This window comes from Castanea sativa, chromosome 11 (genome assembly GCF_040712315.1).
Source record: "Castanea sativa cultivar Marrone di Chiusa Pesio chromosome 11, ASM4071231v1".
Taxonomy (NCBI): Eukaryota; Viridiplantae; Streptophyta; class Magnoliopsida; order Fagales; family Fagaceae; genus Castanea; species Castanea sativa.
The window spans coordinates 47,452,632-47,465,618 of NC_134023.1; the positions used below are offsets into that span (position 1 = coordinate 47,452,632).

The following is a 12,987-nucleotide window of genomic DNA, read 5'->3' on the forward strand; positions in this document are numbered from 1 at the left end:
TTTTGAGAGATATTTATATTTTTGCCTTTCAACCATGTTGTCAAAGAAATCTTCATTTATTAAGTTGTGGTGTGACACCATCTTTTGAATTGATGGGACTAGTTCTTTTTAGCATTAAAATCTATTGATTTTCTTGGAAGGGATCTAACTCTCTAAAGCCATGAGCTTAATAAATAGTCCACAACCTCCTCCTCCTCCTCCTCCTCTCAACTAATAACCGTCATTATCCTTGGGTGAAAACGGAAACAAAAAAATAAAAATAATTGAAAGTAAAAAAAACAGATCCAATCATTCAAGTAAGTAAAAAAAGAAAAGAAAAAGCAAAACTGTCCTGAAAATCTTATCTATCCCAAAAAGGTTTGTGTGAGAACTTTGAGCGGTGTACTTCGCCTAACTGATTCTCAGTCACATGAGACAAAGTTAAAAGGGACAGAATCGTTATTTTAGACCCAACACATTACCCATTTCCTAATCATTCATTTCTTCTACAATAACCACAAAAAGAACCATCTTCCAATAACACTTCGCCACGTCAGCAACACCTCCGCAACTTGCCAGGTGGCAGATTCCCAAACAGCCATCTCACAGGAGCACGCAACTCTCTTCCCACAGAGGATAAAAAATTCTCTTCAACCCCATAGTACAACCCTCCATGTCCTGTCATAAAAAAATCCCAGAAATCCAGAGAGAAAACAACTCACAAAACTCACAAATTTTGGAGTTTTGGGGTTCTTTCAATTCTTCTGTATATTTATTAGGATTTCAAAATTTTAGAGAGAGAGAGAGACCCAACAAAAAAAAACTCAAAACCTTTAATGTCAACCACCCCAAGCAACCCCATCAAATACAAAAAACAAAAATAAATAATACTAGTAATAATAATAAATGTCACATTCACCAAACCCTAATGACCAAAATGACCAAAACCCAGACTCATCATCAAGGAGATCAAGATCTCTCAGCCTCCCAGAATTTTTCCTCAAGGAACAAGCTCTCAAGCATGTTATTCTCAAGATGCATCATCATCATCACAACAGCCGCAATCAAAGCAGCAGCAACAACAACAGCAACAATAATCATAACAATCATAGCAATCACAACCGTCATTTATCTCTGTCACCAACCCCATCTCCACCATCATCTCCCGACCCCACAACCGATCTCACCGATCTCGTTGTAGACCCGCCCGCACCCAATCCGACCTCCCTCCTCTCCGACCACCTCCTCAACCTCATTTTCTCAAAACTCCCTGTCTCTCAGTACTCTTCCAATTCCTTAGTCTGCAGGCGCTGGTTGTACCTTCACGGCCGCTTGGTACAATCCTTGAAGCTGTTCGATTGGTCGTTTCTCGATTCGGGTCGGGTCTTCCACCGGTTCCCGAATCTCTCCGATGTCGACATCGTCCACGCTTGTATTCGGGTGCCCAGAAACGCGGCCATTATCGTGACCCGGAAGTACTTCTCGGTTCACCTCGACTCGAGCCTCTCCAGAGACCGGGTCGTCGGGGAGGAGGACTTGTTGCCGAGCCGGGTCATCGACTCGGGCCTCAAATCGCTGGCCGAGTCGTACCCGAATCTGCGGAGGCTGGTCGTTATCGGAGCCAGCGAAGATGGGTTGTCGAGTGTGGCGAAGGAGTGCCAGTTATTGCAAGAGTTGGAGGTCATTGCTTGTGGGGATTTGAGTTTGAAAGGGATTTCGGGTTTTATGAATTTGCAAATCGTGAAATTGATCGGTTTCATTGATGGGTTTTTCGGGTCGGTCGTGTCGGATATCGGGTTAACCATATTAGCTCAGGGTTGTAGGAGGCTAGTGAGGCTTGAGCTTTGTGGTTGTGAGGGGAGCTATGATGGGATTAAGGCTATTGGGCAATGCTGCCAAATGCTTGAGGAATTGACCCTGAGTGATCATAAAATGGATGGAGGCTGGTTGGCTGCGGTTTCGTTTTGTGGGAATTTGAAGATTTTGAAGCTGCAGTCTTGTAAGGATAGTATCGATTCTCGTCCTGGACCGGACGAGCATTTGGGGTTGTGCCCGACTTTAGAAGCGTTGCATTTGCAGCGGTGTCAAATGCGGGATAAGCAGGCGGTGAGAGCATTGTTTTTGGTATGTAGGGGTGTGAGGGAGATTGTGTTGCAGGATTGTTATGGGTTGGAGAATGAGGTTTTCGGATTGGCCACTGTTTGTAGGTATGAGCCTTTTTTGACATTGTTCTTGTTTTTTTGCAATATTTATAATATCTATAACTAGTAGAGGAAAATCAGAGAATGAATGAGATTACTTGAAAATTTAATATTACTAGTTGATGTTTACAGTTTTGGTTTGCAAATTTATTGCTAATAATATACAGTTCATGTTCAATGTGTTTTCAATGCATGGTGATTGCCCTTGGTTTTTTAGTTGATAGGAAAGTATTAGTAGTGTAAAATTCATGAAGTTGTTGTATTAATTTAGATGCTATATGCTCTCTGAGTGTGAAATAGATATACAAAAGGGAACATGAAAGTTGAAAAGGTTCAGTTAATGCCTAATAGTGCTCAACAGTTTCTACTATGCCACCTAAAAGAAAGAGTGCTTCCTTTGGGAAATGTTCTTGCTTTACAGACCCGGTGAGACTGTGAGAGACATAATTCAGGGTGTCCACCAAGACCTTCTCCCCTCTAGTTTTGTTTATAACCCATTCAGTCAATTTATTATTCACCTTAGAAGAAAATTAAAGCAATATTTCTCAAGTGTCCTGGAAATTACTGTTTCAAACAAAATTGAAAATGAGACTCTTTAATGAAATTAAAGAAATAAAGTGCAATGAAAGTTTATGCATTGCTAAGGAGGTTAAAATGTGACTCAATCCTGAAACTGAGAAACCAAGATAATGAGATCAATTGTAACAAAAGTAAGTTACTACTTATTACTTATTAGGTGTTCTGGCTTATTAATACGAAAGATTTTTAGTGAGCTCAAACATCTCTATATATCCAGAGCTTGTTTATTAAAATCCCAACAAGTGCAGTATATTACTCTATGACCTGGAGAGCACCAATATGCTTTAAAAATGAAGATTAAATTTTTTTTGGAAAGTCACTAATATGATCCTTGAACCAAGACTTTACCTCTTATCTAGGGTAACACTTGTCTTTTCTTCTTCTTTTTTGGAACATCAATAGTTGGGAGTGGGGGGTTTAAGCCCTATATATCTCCATTGGAAACTCCAGGAGGTGTCAATTGAGCTGCTAGGCCCTTGTCACTTATCTTTTATTTTTTTATTTTTATGATGATATACCAATTTCTTTAAAGAAATTAAGGGGAAAAAAATTGTTTGACGTTATCCTTCCAGTGGGTTTATCATAAAGCAAGTTTGTATCTTTCAAAGAACATATGAAAGATTGGTATGAGTCTGAACCAATGTTGAATGCAAACATTTTATAGTCACATTATCACTACACTTGGAAAGGCAATTGGTAAAAATCAAGGGCCTTCATTCCCCATGAATGCTATAAATAAAAGAGATGCAGTAATTTATTATTTAAGAATAATGAAATTGACTTAGTAAGTAAATAAATAATTGTGTCAATGAGCTCTAGTGCGCATGGCATCTCCTCCCCTCATGAAAGCAAGGTGGAGGTTGAGGTCTTGAGTTCAATACCCATAGGATGCATATGTAATTACCAGCAGAAAAAAGTCCATAAGTTATTTTCTCTCATAAGTTTGCATAAAAAAGGTCATCATTTTGTGTCGTCTCCATGCTTTTGAGGATCCATTATCAGGTAATTAGTGGACTATAAATTAGTAATCTGTAAGATAATAATCAATTTGAATTCATTAAATGATGTGTAGCTGTGACGTTCCTGAGAATTGTTTCTAGTTATTACAAAAAGAGAAATATTTTTAGAGTTGTTGAACCATTGAAAGGCTGCTGGCAATTGATTTGTGATTTATTTATCACCTGGTACTAAATATTTACTTCTTGGAAAGTTCTAATTCATGTGGATAAATAATACATTTTCTGGCAAATGAGTGGTCTTTGAACCAAAATGGGATCTCTCACCCCCCCCAACCCCCCAAAAAAGAAGAAATAAAAAAAAGAGGGAGGGTGAGTCAGGTCAATCCACTACAGAAGCTTGATTTATATTACCAATCAAGACGAAGAAAGAAAAATACGTTCCCCATTAATCAATACTTGAAGTAGAAGTTATATCGGTCTGTGTCTAAATGCTATCCTGTATGGATAATGAAGAAATGGTACTAGTGAGTCAGTGACAGTTCCACAGCGATCCATATTTTCTTGTAAAGGTATCAGAGGCCTTTGGAAATTGTTTGTTTTCCTGTGGTATTTTTCTACTGGCATATCTGCTTTTTATGAATATATATGGTTTTTTTGTTTCCCTTTATGTACCAAGTTTTCTCGTGAGTTGTATGATTTATGCTCTTCATCTTCTAACTATGAATAGTTCTTGGTTTGAGGCATATATAAAGCCTGTGCGAACTTGTCAAATAGGGTCTTTACATTCATGAATATCAGCTCCTCTTTGTATTTGTGCTCATCCATCAATTGTTGCATTTCTAAAGGTGTACTTTTACCATGGCTAATTGATAACTTGGTATATACATTTGAATACAATGTCTAATAAGGAAAGTAATATTTGGAATCGTGTATATTATAGAGGAATATTGTTGATTGAAGTTTTGAATTGACAGTTTACTTTTTCTCTCCTAGGAGGGTGAGGCAGCTTTCATTGGAAGGATGCTCATTACTGACAGTGGAAGGTTTGGAGTCGGTAATCCTTTCTTGGAAGGATCTTCAAAGACTTAGAGTAGTTTCATGTAACAAAATAATGGACAGTGCAGTGACTCCTGCCCTCTCAACCTTGTTCTCTGTACTAAAAGAATTAAAATGGAGTCCAGATTCTAGATCTCTCCTCTCATCAAGTCTTGCTGAGACTGATTTGAGAAAGAAAGGTGGTCGATTTTTCAAGAGTTATAAGGGTTGAACTGGCTAATGTTTCTTAGAATGCATGCTTTAGTTCAGTGCAATTCAGGTGAATTACATGGCAGCTCCGTAATGATTTAGCAAATACACACACTCCGTAGTACATTGTAGACTTGTAGTCATTATCTTGTCTAATTTGGAGGCTTACCATCATAATAGAGAGGATGATTCGCATTCTTGCCTTCAGTGCTATGCCAAAGGGAGCATTTCTTTTGAAGCGTTCTAATCCCTCTCCACTGCAATTGTACATGGAGTAATCAGCTTGACCAAGTTTTGGTGTCAAGCAAAAGTTATAATGTTGTAATTTTGTGCCCATTACGGCTTCTTTAATGTTCAACAAAGTTAGATATGCTAATTTTTTGATATTTTGGGTAGTTGCAGTGTTGCACCGACTTGCTAGGCATTAGCATAAGCAAAGACATTAGTACAGTTTGTGACTTCTTTTTCACGTCTGGATATGTAACATTTATTCTTCTACAAGTTATAGTGAAAAACTTTCTGCAGTTTAAATATGCTGAGGTTCCTACTTTCTTTCATTGGTTTTCCTAGTGAAATTATTTTTCTTCAAGTTTCAAGTGCCAATTTAAAATTTTGCTTAGAATTTGATTTTCTACGAAGGGAAGCATGTCTTTGCAAAAGATGAGCAACTAGAAAGTCCCAATTTGTACAGGCATATCTATTTGTTTTCACTTTTTCCATCATTGCAACTTGCAAACACCCTTGTACATTGACTTTTCTCCCTAGTTATTGATTTAGAATATCACATGCAGTGAGGGACAGCTAATGTTGCCAAAGTTGGCTTCTTGTCTAGTCTAGATGAGCTGAGTGAGATTCACGAGTATTCTTATCCTTCTGGTCTTTTTATTGTCGTGTGTCATAAGTGAAAGCTTCTCAAGAGAATAGTGGGAGTTTGGAAATAAATAGTTCCACAAGTATGGTTCGCTGCTATTTGCTGCCAAGCTTGTAGATGAAGTGAGCTCATAAAGCAACTCATTGAAAAGCTTTTAACTCAAATGATAACTCCTCTTAGGTGTGTAATATACAACATTTTTCTCTCAAAAAAATATCATTCAAATCATAAGTGCTATTGCTCATCAGAGATATTTGGATAATTATTTTTTAGATGGTTACAGCATACTTGCTAACTTTAGAGCATCCAAGTCATTAGATGCAAATTTTTTGTTTATTTTGTAAAAAAAAGCATACTTTTTTATTATTATTATTTTACACACTTATTATTATAAAACGATCAGGTCAGTTTAACTATTATACGCCATCTTTTATCTAAATAATACATTCTCACCTTTTTTTTATTATTATTTTATGCCTGTTCCACCGCCTACCAAACTCCAAATATCTCTACACTCTCTATCTCCAAAATATCTCTTTATTTTTCACCTTCTTCTTCTTTCTTCTTTCTTCTTTTTTATTTTCCTTCTCCTTCTTTCTCCTTCCGCATCTTCTTCTTCTTCTTCTCATTCTCATTCTTTTTTTTTTCTTTTTCTTTTTTCAATTTGAGTTTGATTATGGCCAGTGATTTTGGGTTTGTAATTTTGGTGGTGATTTTGGGCAGATTTTTCCACTACATGGATGGTGATTTTGGGGCTCTCCATTGATAACACAACTATTGCTTTTAGTCTTATAAAAAATAAAAAATAAAACTATTACTTTTAGTTGTTCTCTATCTCTACGTTTCTCTCTCTAGAACACTCTTCTCTGGATTTTTTTTTTTTAATTCTTTAAGAAAGTGTTTCTCCTTCTCTTTTGTTTTTGTTTGTAGATTTAAGTTCCTTACGTTATTATGTTTGTGTAAATTAATTTGTAAACTATGTGCTGATGATGACAAACAATTGGACATGATCCGCTGCAACAACATTAGATGTTGTAGCTATGAAGATCAACTAATTTACCCTTTTGTTTCTGAGGCAGAAAGTTCAAAATAAGCCATTGGTCATTGTAATGGCCCCTTAAAAAAATCAAATTTATCCTCAAAATCAGTTTTTTTATATTCGTTTTTAACTTTTGTTTTTGTTGGTAGGGTGTCCCTATGTTTATCTATTTTTTTTAACTTTCGTAACAATCTACTAATGAGGATAAACATTTGGGCATAAGATGCAACCAAAGAGAGAGTGTTCTAGAGAGAGAAATGTAGAGATAGAAAACAATTAAAAGTAATAGTTGTGTTATAAACTTGTTTGGGTTTAGAAATAAGTATAGAATGTATTAAATAAGAGATAATAAATGAGATAAATTAGAATATTAGCATTAATGATGGTCTTTTTTTTACTGTTAGATCTACTTAAATCAAATGGTTTAAAAATGTGTTACTTGAACACCTCTCTCTCTCTCTCTTTATATATATATTAGGAGAGGGTTTGATGAACTTGGGATCTATATGGATTTACGTTTGAAGAATTTGATGATTTGTTGTTAGATTTAAGAGAAGATAAGATGAGAAAGAGGGTAGGGGAAGAGAGATTGAATGAGAGAGGAGAGATAATCAAATGAGAGATGAAAGAGAAAAAATAGAAAATAAAAAGCTAAGTATATTTACACAGTTACTATAGCAATTTCGGAAAGGAACAATGATTTAGAAGGACTGATGTGGCCTTTTTTTTTGGTGAAATGTGTAAAATCATACCATTTTTCTATTATCCACTATCTGATGCGGATGCTCTTATAGCTTGAACTTTTTCTCCCCTTTCTTCCCTAAACCTTCAACTCTCTAAGCATTTTGTGCATGGAGATGTGCTAATTAAGTTATAAGGCTCTTTGACATTTAGATAATTAATTAGTGCTGAACAATGCAAGTTGTATTTAAAAGTGAATAGGTTAAAGTGTTAAACAAAAAAAAAATATATTTGTTAAATCAAAATTTGTCTAAAAATATAGCTCCGCTAATGTTGATGCTTATTAACATTATGACAATTTTATATGGAAATCAAATTAATTGAGCACATATATTATATAGCTCAAGTAAAGAAAGAGTAAATTACTCTAACTATAAACAAGTACTGGGGTTGTCCAACCCACTCTTGGACCTTACCCACCCGCTTAGACTGACCAAGCCAACCCTAAAATCACCTAATCTGAAACTCGATTTTGGTGGATTGGTTGGCGGGTCATTGCATTAAAACCTTATTTTAACCAACCTGATTGATCTCCACCAATAAAAGGCTGTTGTTCTCCATCGTATAAGGAATTCCTCTATCAAATCTCGCCAAATTCATCGAGATTTGTCTAGATCTGGCGAGATCTCGTTGATATCTTGTGTAGATCTCGCCAAATTCGAAGGATTTCAACTTGATCCAACCGGATTTTGGCCAAATCAGGCAAGTTTCTATCAAATCTCATCCCTGACTCCAATTGAGACTAACTGCCATCTGACATAGATTCAACTCGACCAATCCGACCCAACTCCTTCATCGATCGGCAACGGATTTAGAAAATCTTCACCAGATTTGGTTGAGTCGATTATGGGTTGGACATAAATCCGACCAGAATCAACCCGTGGACACCCTTAACTAGGATTGTGTAGGATACCTGTCCGACCTGCCTTCGGCCGGCCAAACCCACGTGGGTACATTAGGTGAGTAGTTTGGGTTAGGCCCCTAAATTAGCCGATTGGGTCAGGTAACGGATTGAGAAATTGCCAACTTGCTACAACCAGTCCTGACCTGTATGTGTGTGTATGTGTGTGTGTGTGTGTATATATATGTATGTATGTAAGTATGTATGTATGTATGGTAAGAAATAGGACTTGTCTACACCTAATAATAATAAAAAATCTAAACTCACCTACCACCTACTCCATTTATTCAGTTCAACCGTATACTCTTCTTCTCCCTCTCTGTTAACCTTTCTCATGCCTTTTCTTTTTATCCCTTCAATTTTCACCTTCCATCAATTGCACATACCATTCACATACCATTCTAGGCAACCATAAAGGCAGTTCCTTTTATGTCTTGTATTGTTTAATATTTGAATTTATATTTTTATGGAGCATGCTGTTTGTCTTTTTGATCTGGTTCCCATATAGTTTTGCACATCTACTAAATGTTCTCATAGGATTGATTAATTTGTGTACATGAGTAATATATTGGGTCCGCATCTACGTCTACAAAAAATTTTGTGTGCATCAGTTATACATTTGAATATAGTTTATTATTTTATGGTAGTTTGAGCGTTGCTAATAAAAAATTATAGTATGTGATATACTTTTAAAACAATGTTATTGTTGACCCGCCAAACCTGTTAAGTTGAAACCAACGAGATTTTCAACTGATCTTCTAGATTTAGACTTTGGTGAGTTGGCGGTGGATTAAAATTTTCTCAACTCGCCAATGGTAGATTGGATAAAAATATTGTCCTTTACCCACTCAATCTGACTCTTGCACACCCCTACTTTAACTAATACTCAATATTTCAAATTTTCACTTCAAAATAAAAAAAACACACTCACAAGGGAGAAAGAATGTGATTCTAACACAAAAACATACCACAAACTCCACTCACAAGTTTTATATTTAATGCTCTAAAACCTGAATTAAAATAGAATTATTAGGGATTTTTTTTTTTTTTTTGGTTTTCAAAAAAAGAAAAGAAAAACAAAAAGCTTAGTCATTTCATTTGTGCCGCAATTTATGTAGTAAACTGTAAGTGGTTGTTATTATTTTCATCTGAATCCATCGGTTTTTCTCTATTACTCACAATCTATTACGTTAAAGTTGTAGCAAACCATTAAAAAAAAAAAATTAAAAACTACAATTATCTTATGTAATAGACAATAATTGACTATCTATCCCTTTCACTTAGATTCATCATTTTTTATCCACCATTCACAATATGCCATATAAATAATTTTGACAAAAATGGTGGAGATTTTTGTCCCTAAAATTTTTGCATAAAAATCGTAGTCCTAGATTTTCTCTAATACAAAGAAAGTAGTTTGTAAATATTTTTTTATTTTTTATTTTTATCATATATTGCAGCTCCGGAGCCGAGTTTGATTGTTTCCTTGTTTTTCTTGGATGGGTCAGAAACGGAGGATGATTAAAGTCAAAGATGTTTTTAAAAACAAAAAACAAAATTATGACATGGCGAAATCTGATTGGTTGAGTAAGCGTGGAAAGTCATAGAATTTCACACAAGGACATAAACCACGTGTACTCTTCAAACTACAAAACCCCCCCGAAACCAGCTTCGTATGTTTTTTGTGTTAAAGCTCAAAAAGAGTTTCTGTGTAAACAAATCTTAGAAAGAGTCTTCTTTCATTCCCAAACCACTTTCTAAGATCTTCAAAAACACCGGCGAGTTCTCAATCACCGAGTCGACTCAGGCGAGTTAACCCCCCCCTTTTCTCTATACATTCAAATTTCGATATTCAATTTCCGATCTTCGATTATTTGATTCATAATTCTGGATCTATTGCATGCAATTTTCAATTTCACGATCTGGGTCTTAGGGTTTTGGTTTTTTCATGAATTTCTTCTCAGATCTGATACGTCTGGTTAGGTTTTGGAGATTTAGGGTTTCAGAATTAGCTCCATTGAATGTTTTTATGCTCAATTTTGTTGCTTTTTTGTTTTTTTGGTCATGTCCTAGGGTTTAAATGTAGTTTTTTTTTTTTTTTTGCTTGATTTGAATATTTGTTTTCAACTTTGGTTTGTTTTTCTGCTTTGGATGTGTTTGGTTCTGTGGGAAGATTGGGAAAATTTGCCTGATTGGAGAAAAGAAATTAGTTTTGGGAGCAAATTGGTGTTGTATATATTATATGCTGTCCAATTGTGTGTTCCCATGATGGGTTTTCGTCGTGAGCAAGGTTAATGTAGGTCTTAAAGACGAGGCGGTATTTAGTGTTTTTGTAGAATCACATTCACACCCACAACATGTTATGAGTGTGATGCTGCATGCATTTGAAATATTAGGTTTTTTTTTTTTTTTTTTTCCTGAGCTAGAGTAGGGTGTAAAGTGCAGATCAAGGCGGTGTTGAAACTCGTGAAGGAATATAATCATGAGCTTGTATGTCCCAATAAGGTGTATTGCCTCTAGTCACATAGGAATGTATGAGTTTTACTTCAGTTGATTGCCAGAATTATGTGAGTATTGAGTGGTAGTGGTAGTAGGTTGAGGAGTTTAAAGTTTGGGGGTCAGATTGTTTTTGACTATTTGAAGCGGATGCACGCTGTGGATCTTGTTTTCTTTTGTGCAGTCCAGGGTTATTTAAAAAATATAACAGGCGGTATTTAAAAATAAATTTTAACTACTTTGGAGACACTGTTACTTTTGATACAATATATATAAAATGAATTGTTAGTGAGTCCCCCTTGCTCCATTTACAGGGTGGAACCATCATGTCCAGTAATGTTTCTTCTTGTTGATATTATTTTCTTAGTTTCTCATGTGGGTTTTTTTGGGGAAGATATGCTTTTATTGGACTTTGAAAAAAAAAATGGAATTGATACGATGTCTTCTCAAATGAATCTTTCCTGCCTGCTTAGTTTGAGTTGAGTTTTTGAATATTTATTGCTGCCTGTTTGAAATGTTGAGCATTCCATGGTTGGCATCAAATTTTAGAAAGTAATATTAGTATCTCCAAAAATTAATAGTAAATGTGTAAAGAATGGTGATAAACCTCTAAATGAAGTTATCAATATCAATTGTGTTGTATTACATGTTTTAAAGTTGCCAAAGCTCTTGGCAATGAGCTCTAGCTCAAATGGCTGTTCACTCTCTCAGATGGAGGGTGAGATCGTGTGTAACTTACCTATTAAAAAAAAGATGCCAAATATGAGCAGCAATGCCATAATACAAGCTCTAGCTCAAATGACACTTTCTTCCCTTGTAAAAGCAAGGTGAAGTTTGAGGTCAAGGGTTAAAGACTCATTAGGTGATTGTGTAACCGTACCAATTGAATAATAATAATAATAATAATAATGCTTTGGAAATCTTTTGTCTTACATAATTTGCAGTTCTATTTGTGAGATATTGAAGTTTTTCTCTAAATTTTTTTGAATGGCTATTGCAGAAATGGCTTTGGGTGGAACAGCTCCCCCAAGGGGAAGTGCAGCAGCTACTGCAAGCATGCGTAGGAGGAGGACGACAAGTGGTGGTGCCTCTGGAGGGGCAGCCGGGACTATGCTCCAGTTTTACACGGATGATGCCCCAGGACTCAAGATCTCACCCAATGTTGTTCTTGTCATGAGCATTGGCTTCATAGCCTTTGTTGCCATCCTTCATGTGATGGGTAAGCTGTATTTCGTGCGTAAAGAGGCTTAGAAGGGTACTTACGACAGGATACTACGTCCAATGTGGTGAATTTTTGGTTTTGAATGAATTTATTTTGGGTTTCAAATGAATAAGCGAATATTTAAATTATGAAAGATAGACTTAAAATTGTAGACTCTTAATGGTTTAAACAGCTGTAGTTTATCTTTGTTTCTGTTAATTAGAGAGAGGTTGCAGCAGGTTGTTACGTTTCTCTGCACTTTTTCTTGTTTTAGCACTTATTACTTAAAGATTCTTCTTGTCTTTCAGAATGAGAATATAGTCATTGGAATTTGAAAAGCATTGCTGCCGTTGGAATGTGTGCGCGCGCGCGCGCAGAGTTTAGGACCATAGTTGGGGAGATGAGCATAATTACTTATGAGTCTATATCTTACTGGGACAATTGCATGATCTTAGATAAAAGCTGAAGAATATCTTCCGGTTGTGTTTGAATATTTGACCTTTAATGGCCGGCATTAGGTTACCTGGAAACTAGTCTGGCTACCAGCAAGCATGATCTCATTTCTACCTGTTATGTGTCTGTCTTTCATGCATGCATACTGCTTGAACCGCATGGAAATGTCCCTTCAACTGTCCATGGATATCAATTGAAACACTGACCTCATTCTCAAAAGCAACCAATACCCATTAGAATATGATCAAATGTGATTTCATGTATAATGCTACTGCTTATATGATATTTGAAGAATATGCTTCCTACTTTAAGTAGTCTTGAA

General features: G+C 35.9%; 2 protein-coding genes across 2 annotated transcripts; both read left to right on the plus strand.

Annotated features, from left to right (window-relative positions):
* Window positions 1-758: 758 nt before the first annotated feature.
* On the plus strand, window positions 759-5,520 carry LOC142617857 (F-box protein At5g51370-like). Its single transcript, XM_075790836.1, has 2 exons — window positions 759-2,186; window positions 4,712-5,520. Exons 1-2 carry the CDS (start codon window positions 886-888, stop codon window positions 4,983-4,985), a joined length of 1,575 nt encoding a protein of 524 aa, XP_075646951.1. The 5' UTR covers window positions 759-885; the 3' UTR covers window positions 4,986-5,520.
* A 4,662-nt stretch (window positions 5,521-10,182) lies between these two features.
* On the plus strand, window positions 10,183-12,470 carry LOC142615755 (protein transport protein Sec61 subunit beta). The gene is made up of 2 exons (XM_075788580.1): window positions 10,183-10,322; window positions 12,012-12,470. The coding sequence occupies exon 2, from the start codon at window positions 12,014-12,016 to the stop codon at window positions 12,260-12,262; it is 249 nt and encodes an 82-aa protein (XP_075644695.1). The 5' UTR covers window positions 10,183-10,322; window positions 12,012-12,013; the 3' UTR covers window positions 12,263-12,470.
* Window positions 12,471-12,987: the final 517 nt, after the last annotated feature.

Bases quoted from the DNA above. Each gene is read 5' to 3' on its own strand.
- LOC142617857 (XM_075790836.1), top strand. From the start codon at position 886: ATGTCACATTCACCAAACCCTAATGACCAAAATGACCAAAACCCAGAC. The intron at 2,187-4,711 runs GTATGAGCCTTT...TTTCTCTCCTAG, and splicing joins GGATTGGCCACTGTTTGTAG to GAGGGTGAGGCAGCTTTCAT.
- LOC142615755 (XM_075788580.1), top strand. From the start codon at position 12,014: ATGGCTTTGGGTGGAACAGCTCCCCCAAGGGGAAGTGCAGCAGCTACT.